The following is a 19771-nucleotide window of genomic DNA, read 5'->3' as shown; positions in this document are numbered from 1 at the left end:
ATATTTATTTTAAGCCCTTCTCATATAGTCTTATCCCAGAGGGTGAGCAGGTTAGGGGGCATGAGTAGATAGATAACAAATGGAGAAGACAATGTATAGTTTTAGTGGACAATATTGTTTATTTTTTTATTTTTAAAGTTGGTATGTAATTGTTGGATGTATTGTTGGAATATATGTGATATTTTGATACCGGTATACTATATGTAGTGATCAAATCAAGTTACTGTTGAGTTAGCATCACAGGATCCTTTGGGTGTTGCTTTGCCAGCCAGAAACCTCTGTGATTGGTGACGCCTCTGCTTGAGTTTGCTCCTGCCTGCTGGGCTTCTTCTGCCCACTCTGTGGGGCAGGCTGTGCTCAGCTTGCATTACCGGCCTAGATCCTCGCCTGCCTGATTGAGCCAGGCGCAGAGCAGTGAGGGGTTTGTAAGTGAGTGAGCATGGGGTCTGGGCACTGTGCACAACCAGGCATTCTGGCTGTTGCGGTCGGGTGGGCTGCTCCGGCCTCTGTGCAAGGCTGCAGCTGGACCAGACATACCACAAGCGGCTTCTGCTGTGGGCACCAGTGTCTGGATGAGGGGAACACAGTGGTGCCTGAAAGGTCGGAGATGCCAGGAACCACAGAGTCCCAAACTGGGTGTTACAGCCTGTCACATCCCCAAGGTCTGGGCCCTCAGCAAGGCCACAGCTCTTGTCCTGTTATTATTGCCTGAAGTGTGATGTGCGGGGGTGTGGGTGGGGGTTGTGTTTCAGCCCGTTTGTGTTACAGTGCTCGCAGTCACGCTGGCCTGTGGCTCCTGGGCTGGCCCAGCTCCACCACTGCTTCCTGTTGCATGAGGCGGTCGCCTGGTGCTGGCAGAGGGTGGGAGAGCTATAGTGTTACAGCACCTTTAGCTCCCACCCACAGCGTGGCAAGCTGGCCAGTGAAGTGTTACAGCTCTTTTCTTTCCCACGCTTGGCAAGCCCGGAGTTCTTCCATGTCCAGGAGGAATGAAGTTGCATGGGCACGTGGAGGGTGAGCAAGGCAGAGAGGAGCTGTAAGGAGCAACAGAACAGCTCAGTGGAGAGGAGACCCTAAGTGGTTAGTTAGCTCCTGTCCACAGGCAGGTGGTGAGTCTCTGAGTCTGGCTGAGTCTGGGGTTTTTATAGGCGCAGGAGGGAGAACATGTGTGCCGATTGGTCCATGGGTGGCCATGGGCGGGCCTGGAAAAAGCACCATCCCACTGGCTGCAAGGTATCAAGGCGGTTCTCCCAGTAGCAGACTCCGCCCTGAGCAGGACTCCCCAACACCGAGGCTTCAGGCCCTCCCTGGCTTAAAGGTGGGGTTTCTCCAGGGACCTGCCCCTTCCTGTCTAGGAACCTATCTGCCCCCCCCCCCCCCCCCCGCCCACCATCAACATGCCATCCGTGATGCCCAGGCTGTTTGCCCTGAGGGGTGCCTGCAGGCCCTCGCCGACCCGCCCCCCCACCCCACCCCCACCCCTCGGCCTCGCTCCCATGCTCACTGGTTCCCAGCGTCTGGAGGGAGCTGCGGCAGCAGGGGGCTGGCATGTCAACGCTGCGCGGAGCACACACACATCCGGCTGGGTCGCGGCAATGCTCAGGCCCGGCCACAACTTTGTTCTACCCTGGAGCGGGTGCCAGGGGCAGGGAGAGGCCAGGGAGTGGGAGCAGGCACTTCTGAGCCTGCAGGAGCGCTGGGAGGCCTGTGTCCGGAGCTGCAGCCGCACCCGGGAGTGCAGACTCCCACCCTGCCGACTTGGTAGGGCACACGGCTCCCACTGGGATCACCTGTTCCCAGCCCCTGCCAGCTCCACGAAGCGGCCCCCCGACCCCCATGCAGCTGGCCCCTTGCAGCAGCGGTTCCACATGGGCGGCCACTGCTATCATTATGATACATTTTGATAAAACAAATCATTAGATTTTTCTTAAGATTTCTAGATTTTTTTTCCTGTTTCTGTTTTCCTTTTTCTTTTGAAACAAGGTCTATGTCAGCCAGCCTGGGGTGCAGTGGCACAGTCATGGTTCACTACAGCCCCAAACTCCTGGGCCCATGCAGTTCTTCCGCCTCCGCCTCCCAGGTGTGCTGGGACTATAAGTGTGTGACATCATGTCTGGCTAATTTTTTTATTTTTAAAACATTTTTAGAGCTGGGAATCTCACTTTCTTTGCCCAGGCTGTTGTCAAGACTCCTGGCATCAAGTGATCCTCCTTCCTCGGCCTCCCGAGTATCTGAGATGAGAGGTGTGAGTCCCCACGTGTGGGAAGGTCTGCATCTTTGTAGTATTTTGTTTTAAACTTTTCAGACAAGTGCAAAAAAAAGAAAAAATGAAAAGATTTGCACACGAATATGCAAACGGGTATGTCTCCTGAGAAGAATAAACTAAGGTTTTAAGGAAGAAAACATTCTTTTTTCTGGCTCATGTGAGAGAAATAGCTCAGCTTAGAAGTGACTTGCTTTTTGGATGTGCTACCCGGATGTGTCACCCCTAGATAGAATCATTAAATCATTATTTTTATACACATTCTTAGTGAGTTGAGATTTTGCTGCTGACACATTTGCGAAAGTTGGGATAGAAAAAGTGCTTTACTACTCTGCTGTTCTAGAAACTTTTAAGTTGAAGTAACAGATTAAAATATTTCATATGAAGAGAACTTTATGATTTCATACGGCAATATACACACTGAAAAACATATAACTGTTATAATATAATGAAATTACAAATAGTATAAAAATTACTTGTAACATAAATGTAAAAACGTAGGTTTTTAAGTATGAGTCCAGTGCTGATTGAATAGTAAGGATCCCAGTAACCTAGTATAATTCAGGATGAAGAAACAGAAATCGTGACCTTCTTCAGGTCTGAACTTGGCAGGACTGTGTTAGCAGACTCTGCCTGTCTCTGCAGTGGGTTGAGTTCCTCCCTGGCCCACTGACCCTGGTGTAGAGAAGAAGTTGGCTGGACTTATTTCTGAATTTGACTGTGAGTAGCCCGGAGCTGTAATTTCCCACACCTTTTCGAACCTAATTTTGCAAAGGGGCATAAATAAGGTAGATTGTTAGAAGGACCCAAGGGGAATGGTTGGAAGTCATGTCGTAGAAGGAGAAGGTAAAGAAAGCCCAGATAGTTTTGTCTCTGGAAGAGGAGGGCTGATGGGATTCAGCTGCCTAAGTCTGTATCTGAATCTTGTTTTATAGAATTGGGGTTACATTTAGTTTTGGCTCTTAGGAACAAGGTTCAGATTTCTGCCTATGAAAAAGGGAAACCCTTTACCAATGAATTGCTTAAAAAATGGAATTTGCTGCATTTTGAGATCATGAACTCTACATTGAAGTATTCTGCTGCTCGCTAGAAATTTTGTTCAAACATTCAAGCCTTAAATGGGGAATTTGTCTGGATGACTGTTAAGATCCCCAAGAGAATTCCAATTCTGTTATCTTGGCTGTCAACTAAATATGTTCATTAATATTTTATCAACTATTCTACCTACTTCCTGATTCTTAGATGCATACTATTTCATATTCAACTATCACCAAGGACCATTAATCATATAAATAAACAGCAGTAATTTCATAGACTGCTTCTTCATAGAGTGCTTATTATTCTATATTATATAAAACCCTGTGATCATTTTGTTGTTGCCATGGAAGTACAGCAGTTGTTGCTTTATTATGATTGAAGCTGGGGGACTATTTTTAGCCAATTTTAGACTATTTTTAGTCATCTTTGCCAGCTGAAGTATATTCAATTAAATACCCATTAACAGGATAAAGTTTATGGAACTCTGCTAATGACTCTTTTTCCCTCTTTACTTTCAAACATTGTGATGACATTAAAACTTAGCTAATTGGGCTCAAGGTAATTACAAATGAGATGTGCTTCAAGAATCTTGAATGAGCTTATTTTTTTCTACCTTCTATTTGTTTTTACTGCGTTCTAAGTCATTCTTTTGAACTGGTTCATAGCACATTTGTATCAAACCCAGTGATCGGGGTTGCCTGGGGAAGTTGGGCTGCTTGCAGTGAAAAGCAGACTGGAGCCCTGGAATTCTACATTTTCAAAAAGGCCTAGAAATTTTGATGTAATAGACATTTGAGGATGATAGCAGGAAGAATTTAGAAATTGTCAACTGACAGCTGTTTTCTAGAATCTGCAAGCATAGACCTACCTGACACCAGTATCACCCAGCGTGTTACTCGACAAGGAAGTACAAAAACTATCAGGTTTCTCCTCTTTTACTTTGCATTATGGGCAATTAAGTAACTTGCGCAGGGCCATGCAGCGTGAATCCTGTATCTCCACTGAGCCATTTGGTTTTGATGGGGATGGACTGAAGAGAAGAACTTGACAAAATACTGGAAAGCTGAAATGAACCAGTGACCAGCTCTGGATTCCTGTGATGACTTGTATCACTTACCGTTTTGAATATCATGTACATGCTATGGTCACAGTGTGTCACGAGGACAGTTGGAAAACAATTCAATTCAGATTAATTGGGGCCGTGTATTTTTCTGGGTGTGGCTTTTCTGCCTTGTTTGTAGTTTACACACAAATCATCAAATTATTTCCTTCCTTTGTATTTTTCTTCCATGTTAGATATCTGTCTGGTTCCTCCCTTCTTTTTCAAAGAGAGAGGATCAGCTTTCTGCCCCAGATCCTTCTTTCTCCTTATCTGTTCTCCACTTTATTTTAGTAACATTCCCGTGCAGACACCCTAACAGACCTGAGCTCAAATCTGTGGCCAGGAAATTGTTACTCAGGTACTTTGACAGTGTTTTACCCATCTAGAAATGAATGCGATCCCTAGACAAGCGTGAGGCTGAAGGTGCGTCTCACGGAACCTCGGGACATGTGAGCCTTTACACATGGGAACATGGGGATTCTTTTACAGGTAAAGTCTTAGGTAGGCAAGCCATAAACCACGGTGGTTTCGCAAAGGCAGTGATAGAGATAAAGTGATGAGGAAACTCCTGTTTTCTCAGTATTCAGTTTTGTCTGGAAAAGGGAGGAGTATAATCCTAAAGTTTTGCCTTGAAGGGATTTGTGAGTTGCTCCTACGTGTATGTCATGTATATCCTTTGTTTGTGCTCATACTCTTGCTTAACCGTGGATGGTGCTACAGGTCTTGATCGACTTACGACCTGTGCAACTGACGACCATTCGACTTGACGACCACAATCGCTAGCCACGACTGCTCCGCGTCTGGCAGCGCTAACGTTGCCCAGCTGGGCGTACGACAGTGCGGACCAGCTTCCGGCAGCACGGCCATCTCCACGTGCACCGTTTCAACTGTACATAGAGCCGACTCAACTTACCACCAAATCGTGTTGCGACCGGTCTGTCGGGACCAATCGTGGTCCTAAGTCGAGCACTCGCTGTACAGGCATAACTCCCGGTTTTGATGGCCTCTTGCTTTTAGTGATGACTCGGCAATTTTGCCTTCTCCTCATTCTTACCTAAGACAGCCTAGTGTTTTTGCCTTTCCAGATGAGCAAACCAAAGGCGTAGCAGTGGTTTTGAGGAGCTAACTTTCATGTATCTGTTCCGTTGAAAAGCTTGTTGCCTTTTCAGCTCAGGATAAACAGCAGTCAGTCATCCAGGAGAACTTTCTGGTAACCTGTTACCCCACATGTAGACCCTCCATTTCAGTTGGTCTCAGGCCCCCTTTGTAGATGAAGGGCTGATTTTTTGGGAACGTGACATTGTAGCTTGTTTTGTAAAATCGCTTGTTTCTGCGGAGGCGACATGCCAAAACTAGAAGCATCTATTGGTGCAGCCATAAAGCAGTCTGGTGCCTCTCAAACAATAACTTTGTCAGTTCATTTTTATGGCTGAGAAAACAGCAGTCTAGGTGACCTGACTTTCCCACAGTTGCTTGGGGGCGTTTACTGACTGCCCTTGATCAGACTCCGAACACTTCAGGGACGGGAGAGCCTGACCTGTTTGCAGTGGCTGTTTACCCTCAGTGCTCAGCCCACCGTTGGTTTTTCACCCAAAAACAAAAGAGTAAAAGCAGCAGGCCGGTGTGTAGGAACTCTCCTGTACTCTCCAGACCCTTTCTGTGTGGTTTAGGTAAGGCAGAGACTGGGACTACATACGTCGAACTCATGAGGTCCCAGCTGCTGGAGAGCTTAGAGGGCTTTTTATTAACAATGAAGACACTTTTGTAAAATTAAGTTAATTTTTGGAGATTGCTGGTCTTTTCCAGCGTGACACTGGAGTGACGATGAGTGAGCGAGCAGCCTTCTAGATTGGAGAGAAAGTGGCATCAGGTAGATAAAGCAGGACTCTGTGTTTTTATTTTTTGTTTGTTTGTTTGAGAGTCTTGCTGTGTCACCAGGCTGGAGTGCAGTGGCACAATCTTGGCTAACTGCAACCTCCGCCTCCTGGGTTCAAGCAATTCTTCCGCCTCAGCCTCCCGAGTAGCTGGGACCAATTGCCACCATGCCTGGCTAATTTTTTTTGTATTTTTAGTAGAGATGGGGTTTCACCATGTGGGCCAGGATGGTCTCAATCTCTTGACCTCATGATCCACCCACCTTGTCCTCCCAAAGTGCTGGGATTACAGGCATGACCCACCGCACCCGGCTGACTCTGTGTTTTATGGAATGTTTGGTTCATTTTTTTTTTTTTTTTTTTTTTCATTTCCACCATCACTCTAGATTTTCCTTAGTAGTTCTAGTCCATACATCCTGAACACCTCGCTCTATTGCCTTTGGACTTTAAGTGCACGACTTAAAAGAACTAAGCTAGTAAATCACTTTAGGATGTCAATAAAATGCTTTACAGTGTTGTCGAAGACTTTGCTTTATGGCAAGCACTCTTGCAGGGGCAATGGAAGGACCCACCCTGAGAGCCGTTAAAAGCGATCCTCTGTGGTTTGCTTTGTAAGCCTCACTAAAGCAACAAATAATCGAAATCTCTGAAATACATTGAGTAATGATACATTGGTAAAGCAATACGTGATGATTACTTGTAATACAGCTTTCAGGTTGGTGATGTTTCTCATGTTCTTTCATTTGTAACGGATGAATAATGTAAAACAGAACTTGTGAGGAATACAGTGACATTTTGTTGTCTGGTTAATAATTTCATCACTGTTTGCAAAATTGCCCTGCTAGAGCATGACCTTGGAATTGTAAAGCAGAATACAAAATAGGAAATGCATATTGGCCCATGAGTTCTTCATGGACTTGTTATAAAAACCCTTGTTGGCTGTCCTGTCTTTTGCTCACTCCTTGGCTTCCCTGGGAGAAGAGGGCCTTGTGACCAGGCAAATGGGATGGAAGTAGGGGTCTGTGGAGGAAGAGGAGGCAGGGTTTTATTCATTTCTGTTCCCTTCCATCACTCTTCTGAAGCACAGAGAAAACTGGTGAGAGAATGGCAGGCAATCCTGTTCAAAGACTCAAGGGCCGGGTGCGGTGGCTCACACCTGTAATCCCAGCACTTTGGGAAGCCAAGGTGGTGGATCACCTGAGGCTGAGTTTGACACCAGCCTGACCAACATGGTGAAACCTCTTCTCTACTAAAATACAAAAATTAGCCAGACGTGGTGGCAGACACCTGTAGTCCCAGCTACTCGGGAGGCTGAGGCAGGACAATTGCTTGAACCTGGGAGGCGGAGGTTGCAGTGAGCCAAATTGTGCCATTGTACTCCAGCCTGCGTGACGGAGCAAGACTCTGTCTCAAAAAAAAAAAAGACTCGGGGCCAGTGCAGTGAATAAGTTCTGCCCCATTCCTGCTGAGACCTCCCTCAGTTACTCTGCCTGAATCATCTTTTAATGAGCCGTCTTTCTTTCTGATTCTTTTCTCTACAAAATGAGTAAACTTTAATATTATTCTTTAACATCTTGGTCTGCATTTTACCTCAGGGCATTTAAATTTTCATTGTTCTACTAAGTGGACTATGGGGGGATTTTTGTACCTTCAACAAATTTGTTTAGAGAATACTACTAGGAGTGATGCTCATCTAGTCCTGTCTCCTGGGACCTCCTCTTGAGTTTGTTATTAGCCGAAATGCGAATAGGTCCGCTTTACTCTGAGAAAGTTTGGAGGCCTCTCTGATGCTCTTCGTGGGCCGAAGAAAAAATGCCGCGATGGTTTGCTTTTAAAGGTTTTGAAATGAAGCACTTGACGCTCTTTCGGATGCCTTTGTTTTACTTTTGCTGTTGATAGTTGCAGAGACTTTACTTGTTAAATATCAGAAGCCTTTTCTCCGTATTATTGAGTTGTGTTTGTTTAATTCTTTAGGGCTTTAATGTTTACAAGGTCCTGGCTTAAGTATAAATAAGCGCATATCCTTGGATTACCTGCCAATCCAAACCTGACATTAAAGATCAAAACAAAGAAAGATGGGATGTTAGTATTCATTTAAATAAGTTTAACTGGCTGGGCACAGTGGCTCCTGCCTGTAATCCCTGCCCTTTTGGGAGGCTGAGGTGGGAGGATCGCTTGAGCCCAGGAGTTCAAGGCCAGCCTGGGCAACATGGTGAGACCACATCTCTACAAAAAATACAAAAATTAGTGCATGTAGTGGCTTGCCTGGGGTCCCAGCTACTCAGGAGGCTGTGGCGGGAGGATCTCTTGACCCCAGGAGGTTGAGGTTGCGTTGAGCTGTGATCATGCCACTGCACTCCAGCCTGGGTGACAGTAAACAAGTAAGTTTAAATGATAAGGTGATCCTGAATGTTGTTTATTTGTTGACTAAGTAACTTATGTTTCAAATTGGGGCAAGGTGATAAAGTTTAACTTGGAAGAGCAGAGTCCCGAGACCCAGGGAGAGTCAGCTTCACCACCAGTCTGGATGTATGGAAACCGCTGTTCGTTGCTTTTGCAAATACTGATTTCTTGGACCCTGTCGCGTAGGTCTTCTACCTAACTTTTCAATTATTTCTGCTGCTAGAACCAGACTTTTCACGAAATGCTCATGCTGCTTGTGTTTGGGCTACATGCCTGACTCCATGCTGAGCTACACAGAAACCTCAGGCCAAAAGCTGGGTCTCGCCTTCCCCCACGTGGTTCTGTGCCTTACTCATTCTGCATGCCATTCTCTCCATAACTAAGAACAGAAATGCTTGTTCTCTTCGATGTCATTGTGACCTTGGCGTCCTGCACAAGGTCTGGCGGTTCCATTGGGTTCAACAGAGGTTCGTGGAACTGAACAAAGCAACAAGAGTTCTAAAAACTGGAGTCGAAGGTGATATTACAAGCCTGTCTCCTGGTACCTGATGTCTTTGGCAGTCTTAAAGCTTGCATTTCTGTCACCCGGAATTTAAATCAAGTTCTTTTTGAAACCATGTTAGGTCGTCATGCCTGCGGTGAATGGATTCACCAACTTTCTGTACCATTCATTGCTGGTCGCTGAATTTTGAGTATTCTTCCCCCACCCACTCGGAGGGTACTTGTTATCGTCCAGCTCCAGAGTTTCTTGCCTCTAATCAAACAATTGCTTCTGCTTTGTGCAGTAGTTTGTTGTGTGTTATAAAATCTTCTGTGTGACTTTTAATTCCTTACACCATCCTGCACAATCAATGTTGATTGAATTTAATAAAACATAAGCTAACAAAAGTATAGCATTATATATTTACACAGAAACTGTATAGGTTTTTCTTTCTTTCTTTCTTTCTTTCTTTCTTTCTTTCTTTCTTTCTTTCTTTCTTTCTTTCTTTCTTTCTTTTCTTTCTTTCTTTCTTTTTTGTTTTTTTGTTTTTTTTTTTTGAGACGGAGTTTGGCTCTTGTTACCCAGGCTGGAGTGCAATGGCGCGATCTCGGCTCACTGCAACCTCCGCCTCCTGGGTTCAGGCAATTCTCCTGCCTCAGCCTCCTGAGTAGCTGGGATTACAGGCACACACCACCATGCCCAGCTAATTTTTTGTATTTTTAGTAGAGACGGCGTTTCACCATGTTGACCAGGATGGTCTCGATCTCTTGACCTTGTGACCTCGTGATCCACCCGCCTACCCACCTCAGCCTCCCAAAGTGCTGGGATTACAGGCATGAGCCAGCGCGCCCGACAGATTTTTTTTTTCTTTAAAAAAAAAAAAAAAAAAAAAAATTTAAGCCTAAAAACAACTTGATAAAGTAGCCAATTGGGTAGATAACCTCGAATATTGACATTGAGGGAAACTGGGAGTTAAGAAGCTTGTCTTATGATGTGAGAATTAAACCCTGGTCTTCCTACTCCTGATACCCTTACAACACCTAAGTAACAAAACAAGTTCAAAGAGAAATGTTTGAAAGAAAAGACTTGAATTTCAAATTGGCAAGACAGAACTGTTAACTAATGCAGGCCTTGTGATTCGAAATGGCTAAGTGAGAAGAGGTGGCTGCCCTTACTTACGAATTCTATCGGCACCTCCGTTTTGGTTCTTGATAGTGATAGATGTTAAGATTTCAGCAGGAAGATTTAGTCATTGAGCAATTTGTTGTTTTTCTCACTTGCTTTTTTTTAAAGACAGTTACTGGACCAGACTAGAAATTCTTGAAAGAAAGCCAATGCCAGCGAAAATGGAGAAGATCGACTTTCAGGAAAAGAAAAAGGGGCGGGGCGGGGGGGGTGGTGCTGGTCCTTTGATTTAGAGCTATCTGAGGACATTCTGAAAGTTAGCACACCCAACTTTCCAGGGTTTCCTAGAAATTGGGGAAACAGAACAGGTCATTTGGGACACACGGAGGACTCGGGTTAGGAGGAGTAGATAGCTGTGACAAAGCAACACCCTTCCCTTGTTCTTTTTTTCTTATTTTTTAATAACCATAATTAGGTTATCATGAAGATACTACATTTTCAGGAGGAGCCTGTTCTTGCCAAGCTACAAGATGGCAACATCTTTTAGAAGAAAGAGTGAAGAGCAAAACAGCTCACTTGCTCACCTAAGGAAACTGTGTAACTCATTTGGCCTCTGTGGTGAATGATTCCGCTGTGGTAACCTCTTTGTTCACATGGTGTTTCTCTTCTACTGGGGCAGTGTTAAAGTTATTAAGATACTATTTGTTAAGGCAGGGTGCTAGGCACTTTATATGTGTTACATCTTCCAGTCCTTAAAACCACCCTTGAAATTAGCAGTGGTCTTCCCTTTTGGTAGGCCAGTAAAGTGTTGATCAGAGAGTTTTAAGAAATTTGCCCTAAGGTCATATAGAAAGTGATGGAGTCCAGGTGCAAGCCCAAGCCTCCCTAGGGCCTTCCTGGCTTGTTAACTCTCTGGCTGGGTACCTTTGGGAAGAAGTAGTTGTAGGTTAGAGAGACCGGTATGCCTTCCCCCATTTTACCTGAGCCAGAGGAATGTGCCATCAGTACCTAGCTTCTGTGCGAAAATAACACCTTGAAAGAAAGCAAGTTTGCCAGCAGCATTTTAAGGAACAAGAGATCTTACTTTCAAAGGAAAGTGAAATTAGAAAAACAAGAACTGAGTTCTCAACGCTGTCATTCCATCCCTTGCCTGTTCTTTCCTGGGCTGGTCAACTTGCTTCTGGGCCTCAGTTTGTTTATTTATAAACTGTGAGATTTCTACTATGTCCTAAGGACCTCTAACCCCCTTGGTTCTGCAATTACTAAGGTTTCCACAGGATAATAATCTTTGTAAGTCTTGTAAAATGTAGACAGTGCCTGAAATGCCTCCTTGCGTGCGTTTGTTTGTATGTCTGTTTCCCCATAGGTGCTTGTGGATAGACGATGCAACTCTTGGGTTTTGCATAGCACCGCATTTAGAAATAGTGTCCTTCCAAATATGAATGTATATGCAATGAAGATGTGCTCTCAGAGATTTAGACGCAGGTGCTCTTTGGTAGCTTGTTAGCAACCCCCGTTTGACTATCTTATCTTTCTTTTGGTTATTTGCATAATTTTTAAATTCTTTTTTTGTTAAGGTGAAATGCGTAAAACATGAAATTAACTCATTTAGCAAATACACCTATTCAGTGTTATGCGACCACTACTTCTGTTTCCAGAACGTTTTTTATCACCCCCAAAAGCGGGATCCATTGAGTGGTTGCTCCTCAGTCCTGCAAACCTTCCACCCACCCTCCTGTCTCAGCCTTTGGCAACCCCCAATCTGAGTTCTGTTTCTGTCGATTTATGTATTCTGAATATTTCACAGAAGTGGAATCACACAATATGGGTGATCTTTTGGGTCTTATCCTAATGCTTTCAAGCTTCATCAGCATTGTAGCGTGTATTGGTACTTCATTCCTTTTTATGGTTGAGTAGTATTCTACGGTTGGTACATACCACATTTTATCCATCCATCTCCTGATGGACGTTCCAGCTGTTGATGTCTGTTGAGTATTGTGAACATGAACACATGTACAGGCTGCCGTGAGCATGCCTGTAGATGTGTCTGTGTGAGTATGTGTTTTCACATCTCTTGGCTGTATTACTTTTAATGGCAAAAACCACAATTACTTTTGCACCAACCTAACACAACTACAAGTGGAATTGGTGGGTCATAAGGTGATTTTACGTTTAACTTTTTGAGGAAGTGCTAACTTTTCCACAGTTTCTGTTTTACTTTCCTACCAGCAGCTTACAAGTTTCCAATTTCTCTACAACCTTGCCAACACTTGTTATTGTCTGTGTGCGTGTCTTTGAATAGCCATCCTGGTGTGTGTGAAGTGGTATCTGATCGTGATTTGATTTGTATTTTCCTCATGACTAGTGATGATGAACATCTTACGTGTGTGCCTGTGTCTGTGTATTGGCTATTTACATGTTATCTTTGGAGAAATGTCTATTCAGTTCCTTTAGCCATTTTTAAGTAGGGTTGTTTGTCTTTTTGTTGAGTTGTGAGAGTTTTTTTTTTAATATATTCTGGATACAAGCCCCAGATATGATTCGTAAGTATTTTTCCCATTCTATAGGATGTGTTTTCACTTTCTTAGTAATGTCTTTTGATGCACAAAAGTTTCTAATTTTGATTTAGTTCATTTTATCTGTCTTTTGTTGCTTGTACTTTTGGTATCTGCAGATCTGTTGCCAAATGCAATGCCATGAAGATTTAGTCCTGTTTTCTTCTAAGAGTTTTTTTTTTTTTTTTTTTTTTTTTTTTTTAAAGCTTCTATAAGTAGATCTGTGATCCGTTTTGAGTTGATTTTTGTATATGATGTGAGATAGGGGTCCGGGTTCATTCTTTTTGCCTATTTGGGGTCCCTGGAATTTTGATAGGATTACATTGACTCTGGATCACTTTGAGTATTATTGCTAGCTTAATAATAAATCTTCCATGGCTGGGTGTGGTGACTTATGCCTATAATCCCAGTACTTTGGAGACTGAGATATATCACTTGAGCCCCGGGAGTTTGAGATCAGCCTGGGCACTATAGTGAGACTCTGACTCTGCTGAAAAACAGAAAACAACTAAATCTGTTTCATTCCATTATTTAGCAGTGTTCTGTAGTTTTAGTATACAGATCATTGACTGAATTTATTCCTAGATATTTTATTCTTTTTGATGCTGTTATGATTGAAATGGTTTTCTTTGTTCTCTGATTGTTCATTGCTGGTGTGTAGAAACACACTTGGCTTTGTGTGCAGATATTATACCTTGCAGCTTTACTGAATTAGTGTGTTAGCTTTAATTTTTTATGTGGGATCTTTGAGGTTTTCTGTATGTTGGGTTATGTCATATGTGAGGAGATATTGTTTTACTTCCTCCAATTTGGATGCTTTTCTTTTTCTTGCTTAATTGCTTTGGCTAGAACTTCCAGCACAATGTCGAATAGCAGTGCTCAAAGTGAGCATCCATGTCTAGTTCCTGATGTTAGGGGGAAAGTCTGGTTCTTACAGTCTTGTCTCACAAAGTCAGAGCTTGTCAAAGCATGGTCCCTAGACAGCAGCATCCACACCACCTGGGAACTTGTTAGAAATATTCATTCTTGGAGATCCCTCTAAACTTTCTGATCCTGACACTGTGTGAAGTGGGGCCTAGCAATTTGTATTTTAAGAAATGCCTTAGGTGATGTGGATGCACGTTGAGGTTGAAGAATCACTGGAGTAGAGTTCAAATTTCTTTGAAGTTAGTGTCTGTGCTTTATTTTCTTTGTATTCCTTTTAGTTCCCTTGTGGGATTAATCAGTGTTGAATAATTAAAAAAAAAAAAAAGAATATCAGGGCTAACCAAAGTGCCTATATTATCTCTTAGCTTGTGTAAGAGTCTTGAGTCACCATGAATGATGAAAGATTCATCATTAGGGCTGGGTGCGGTGGCTCATACCTGTAAACCCAGAAGTTTGGGAGGCTGAGGCAAGCGAATCATGTGAGGTCAGGAGTTCAAGACCAGCCTGGCCAACATGGTGAAACCCTGTCTCTACAAAAAATAGAAAAATTAGCCAGGCATGGTGGTGGGAGCCTGTAGTCCCATCTACTTGGGAGGCTGAGGCAGGAGAATCACTTGAACCCAGTGAACAGGGATCGTGCCACTGCACTCCAGCCTGGGCGACAGAGCGAGACTCTGTCTCCAAAAAAAAAAAAAAAAAAAAAAAAAAAGCGAGAGAGAGATTCATCATTAGACATTTATGAGATTCATCAAAAGACCTCACATTTTGTATGCAGTCTTAGACCCATTGTAAACAGCTTAAGTGTACTTGTATTTAGACCGTTTGTTCTGATCATTGCTTTCGCCGTTATTACCTGTTTACCTACTAGCTGTGGCCTTATGGCTACTTCTGCCCCAAGAATTTCTGTTTCTCGGCTATTTAGAAAGACCGAAGGGTCACTTTTATAGGACATACTGAATTTTATCACATCATTATTTCATCTTTGCTTTATTTTCTTGTTAGTTTTATCTTGCTATGTTGTGATGTCAACTCTTTTACATCATTTTTGAACAAGGTGATATTTAAATCATTGAGGAAAAAATGTGATCAATTGCAGCTAAGGGCTATTGTTGAAACATAGCCGGTTAGTTATAAAAGTACCAGCACCATGTATTCCATGACTACTCAGATTATAAAAATGCCATTTAAAAGTGCGTAAAGGTATAGTATAATTTATAGCTGATCTTTTTCTAAGACTTGTTTAAATGATGATTTATACTCTGGATTCCCAGTTTCCACCGTTTTGAGATTTCTAAATTTTTTTTTGTAATTCACCTAATCAGTCTAGTTCTGTGTGCCTTCAGAATGGGTGAATACTATGAAGATTAGCTTCTGAGATGGGTGAGCTCTAGGGCAGGGGTTCCCAACCTTTTTGGCACCAGGGACTGGTTTCGTGGAAGACAAGTTTTTCCACGGGTTGGGGATGAGGGGGACTGTTTTAGAATGGGACTGTTCTACTTCAGATCATCAGGCATTAGTTAGATTCTCATAAGGAGCACACAACCCAGATCCATCTTTGTGATGGGGTTCCTTTCCTTGCGAGAATGGAATGTGGCTTCTGCTCTGACAGGAGGCGGGCTCAGGCAGTAATCCTCACTTGCCCACAGCTCACGTCCTGCCATGCAGCCCGTTTCCTAATGGGCCACAAACCGGCAGTGGTCCATGGCCTGGGGATGGGGCACCCCTGCCCTTGAGGATCCCTGGTAGCAGGGAAGAAACAGAGGATGAGGCAGAATGATCTTACAGCCGTGGTGGAGGCTCAGGAGCTCTCCAAGAGCTTGTGTGGTCCTAAGAGGACAGTGTTGCTGGTCTTACCTTTTGTCTCTTTGATGTGTGAATACTGTCATAGAATCACCGCATTAATTGCTGTTGATGGAATAATAAAGCAGCTCTCCAACTGACTTTCTGGTTCAAGGTTTTCTATAAATAAATGAAAAATCAATTTAAATGTTCACAGACTTTTAGGAGGTTTAGGAAGATAAATTAGTGTTTTAATTAGGGAAAGATTACAGTCATATCGGACATTCTCAAACACAGTTGAGCAGAGGTAGTAAACTCACAGATTGGGAAATAAATGTTAGGAAGACAATAACTTTTTTTCATCGCACCATGGTGAATGAGATTTTATTTTGTTAGCTTTTAAGCTCTGAAATGCCTATAGGTGCAATGGTTTATTTCAGAAAGGAGCGGAACTTGGCGTTCTAAGGCAAGGTGGAGTTTTGGAAGCTATTACTGCATATTTTTAAGTGTCCTTTGAAATGGTTTTCATGACAGTGACAAAAGGAAGGGGAACAAGCGTGTTAAAGTCATTTGGCTACTCTTGAAATCAAGGCTGTGAAGAAAACCTTTTCGAGCTGTAAATCACATACTTGTCCTACATTCTTTAAAGCATTTTACACAAATGACTTTAACAGTTTTAGGGGTCATGCCTGGAGTTAAGAGACTATTTGCATGGTATACATTTCGGTGATTACAAAGCGATACTTTATTGAGGTGGTAGCACCTCTGTTCACAGTCTGTACTGTGAAACATTTTATTTTTACTTAATGAGGAAGGATTGTTCCCTAAGTCAATGTTGTATGAAGTATATACTTGTTGATTTTATGTTGGATGGGCAGGACTATTAAAAAGCTTTAGTACTGGCTGGGCGCGGTGGCTCGCGCCTGCAATCCCTGCACTTTGGGAGGCTGAGGTGGGTGGATCATGAGGTCAGGAGTTCGAGACCAGCCTGGCCAGTATGGTGAAACCCCATCTCTTTAAAAAAAAAAAAAAAAAAAAAAAAAAAAGCTTTAGTACTTAAAATGTAATAGGAACAAAAAAATTTTTAAAAGCAGCCAAAATTATCAATAAAATTATTAAAAGCATTATAAAAATAATGTAAAATTATTAAATGCATTATAAAAAATAATGATAACTGGCCTGGCATCGTGGCTCACACTTGAAATCTCAGCACTTTGGGAGGCTGAGGCGGGAGGATCACAAGGTCAGGAGATCAAGACCATCCTGGCTAACATGGTGAAACACCATCTCTACTAACAAAGAAATTAGCCTGGCGTGGTGGCACAGGCCTGTAGTCCTCGCTGCTTGGTAGGCTGAGGCAGGAGAATTGCTTGAATCCGGGAGGCAGAGGTTGCAGTGAGTTGAGATCGCACCACTGCACTCCAGCCTGGGCGACAGAACGAGACTCCGGCTCAAACAAACAAGCAAAAAAAAAAAAAAAAAGATAACTAGCACATGTTGAATTTAATCTTTAAACCTGACCATATGAAGTAAGAATTGTTATTCTCACTTATGGCTATTAAGAAGTAAGGCTGAGAAAGGCTAAGTGAGTTGTTCAAGGCCACAATCAGTGTGAATAGTGAGCTGGGCAATAAAACCTGGCAGACCACACTCTTAACATCTGCTCCATCGAGCCATGTCCATCAACCCTTGAATTTCACAGGGAGTGCTCTGGATGAGGCAGAGATCATTGTTTCTGATTTCAAGTGAGTCAATTCAAATACAAATACTTAGTAAATTCCCAACTCTCTTGAGGGCTATGTCAAAAATGCTGAAGCTGAGGAGAAAAATGGATTTGGAAACCAGTGCCTTCAGCGATTGGTGGGTGTATTTGTTTAAATTATACTTCAGAATTAAATTGGGTCATGCAACGATCCATTTTTATGCCATTCTCATCTTCTGCTTTAAATTATTGCAAGCGTGTTAGCATGAGAGAGACTGCTGTGTTTTTGTTTTTTGATAGAGATGATCAGATAGTTTAGTGATTTGGTGTGTTAGCCATGAATTTGGAGTGAACTCTTGGCATTTGGAACGTTAGATGAATGTTATCCATATTTTCTGCTGTGGTCCTATGTTTTTTTCCCCCTATTTCACAGACCTGTTTATATGCTCACCAGTGTCCCTGTCCCTCTTTCCCCTACTTTGCCTCCCCTGTGAAGTAATCATAACGTTGGTTTGTACTGTGAGGTGAAGGTACGTTGTATGTACATATAAATGTGGCACTGGATGGCAGGATCTGCCTTTTGCCAAATAAAGTGTTGTATTTCTCTCTCTTTTTTTTTTTTTTTTTTTTTGTTGTTGCTGTTGTTCCAGCTGAGCGGTTTTCATTTCTGGCAGCACAACTTCATTAGGATAAAGCAAATAAACAATGCAAGGCACTTGGAGCCAGGAAGTCGCATCTCAGACTAGAAACATACTGTTTTCTGTTGACATTTGGGAGGTGGGTTGCTAAATGGGCGAGCCAGCCACCAAACAGAAAACCAGTGGCCGTGAGGTTCTTGCACTTCTAGGGAAACCATTTATTTAATCATTAGATCTTTGAAAGGTGTTTGAAGCTGATTTTGATGTAACAACGGCCAGTTTCTTTGTAATTAAATATTAACTCAAAACTATGTCTTAGGTAACTGTTAACCTTGCCATTCCTTGTTTGCTTCAGACATGTAATTAACATTCATTGGATTTAATTTTTTTGTTGTTCACATCTTTTATTAACTCATACACAATTACTTGTCTTCGGGTTTTAAAAACTTTCTTGGGAAGACAGGGTCTCGCTCTGTGCCCAGGCTGGAGTGTGATGGCTTGATCATGGCTCACTGCTCCCTTGATCTCCTGGGCTCAAGCCATCCTCCCACCTGAGCCAGAGTAGCTGCGACCACAGGCACACACCACCATGCCTAGCAAATTTTTAATTTTTTTGTAGAGATAGTATCTCACTCTTGGGCTCAAGTGAGCCAGTACGCCCAGCCTTGTCTTCTGCTTTGTTGAAGCAGTGAGTCAGACAACATTTGCCACAATAATGTCTGTCAGATGTTTGTGGCTGCCATAAAAACTCCAGCACTACATTCATCTGAAGGACACTGCTAATGGCCACACATTTTGCTGTTGTCATCTACCTTATCGATCTCAGGACAGCCTGCTTAATCTTCTATTGTGTTTATTCTTTTTGGAGGTGGTTTGACTTCTTCTATGAAGTCCCAACACAAGACGAAGAGTAGACTCCTTTTGAATGTGTAGTTAGACAAAGTCTGCCAGTCTTTCAGTTGCTTGCCAGCAAAGATCAGTCTTTGCTGATCAGGAGAAATTCCTTCTTTATTCTGGATCTTTGCCTTCGGATTTCTGTTGTGTCCAGGGATTCAACCTTGAGAGTGGTGGTTTTCCTGTAAGGACTTTCACAAAAATCTGCATTTTGGTTGTGGTGAATTTTCTATTTTGTGCTGAATGTTCTATTTTGAAACAAATTTCTTGTTACTTTAATGCTTTACTTTGAAATAATCCAAGTAAATTTGGCGTGCATATGTTTAATGGTTCCTTATTTTAAAATGTGATCTATTTTTTCCTCTGCCTTTATAAGAGATAGACTAAATTCAGTTGGTTTGGAGTGATTTAAGGATTTCTTCTGTTTCTAATTATGGCATGTTACAGTTATTTATTGAAAATAATAATCTAACTGAAAATTATAATCCCAATGTCTATAGGAACTTTTGAAACCAGAATCGAAAATAATTTTATAATTGATTTGTTGAAACATTGATTAATTATACATTCTTTTAAAGGCCAAATAAAAAGAAAGGAACTTTTTGCCCTACTCTTTTTCACTACTATTAACTGAACAATCTTGGTTTGTGGAACTTGAGGCTTTGAGAATCACTAAATATTTATAAAGATGCTTATAGTTTTGGGTTGTTTGTTTTCTTTGAGTTGTATAGCTGGAGAATTCCTTTTCATTCATGGTTTCAGGTTTTCTTTAAGGCAGTATATACCAACTTTTGAAGAGAAAAATTAAGTGATTAACTATCTTCAGTTTGGATAGTACATTGAAAACATTGATTATTTTGAATAACGAATGTTTCTTCCGCTGTTAACATCTGACTCATCCTTTTTAGGACCTGCTGAAGTTCCCATGATGTCACCCAATGGATCCATTCCTCCCATTCATGTGCCTCCAGGTTATATCTCACAGGTAAT

General features: G+C 42.5%; 1 protein-coding gene across 4 annotated transcripts in view; it reads left to right on the top strand.

The window, feature by feature from the left end:
* The window catches only part of FNDC3B (fibronectin type III domain containing 3B), a 371941-nt gene that overhangs the window by 182420 nt on the left and 169750 nt on the right, over nt 1–19771 (top strand). For all 4 annotated transcript variants that reach the window (XM_039480204.2, XM_039480205.2, XM_074405435.1 and 1 more), the window contains exon 4: nt 19690–19766. In XM_039480204.2, coding sequence (XP_039336138.1) covers nt 19690–19766 — 77 coding nt within the window. The remainder of the gene's footprint in view (nt 1–19689; nt 19767–19771) is intronic.

Source organism: Saimiri boliviensis, chromosome 9, assembly GCF_048565385.1.
Source record: "Saimiri boliviensis isolate mSaiBol1 chromosome 9, mSaiBol1.pri, whole genome shotgun sequence".
Lineage (NCBI taxonomy): Eukaryota > Metazoa > Chordata > Mammalia > Primates > Cebidae > Saimiri > Saimiri boliviensis.
Note: the sequence above shows the minus strand (reverse complement) of the source record. Positions and strands in the feature narration are given on the sequence as shown.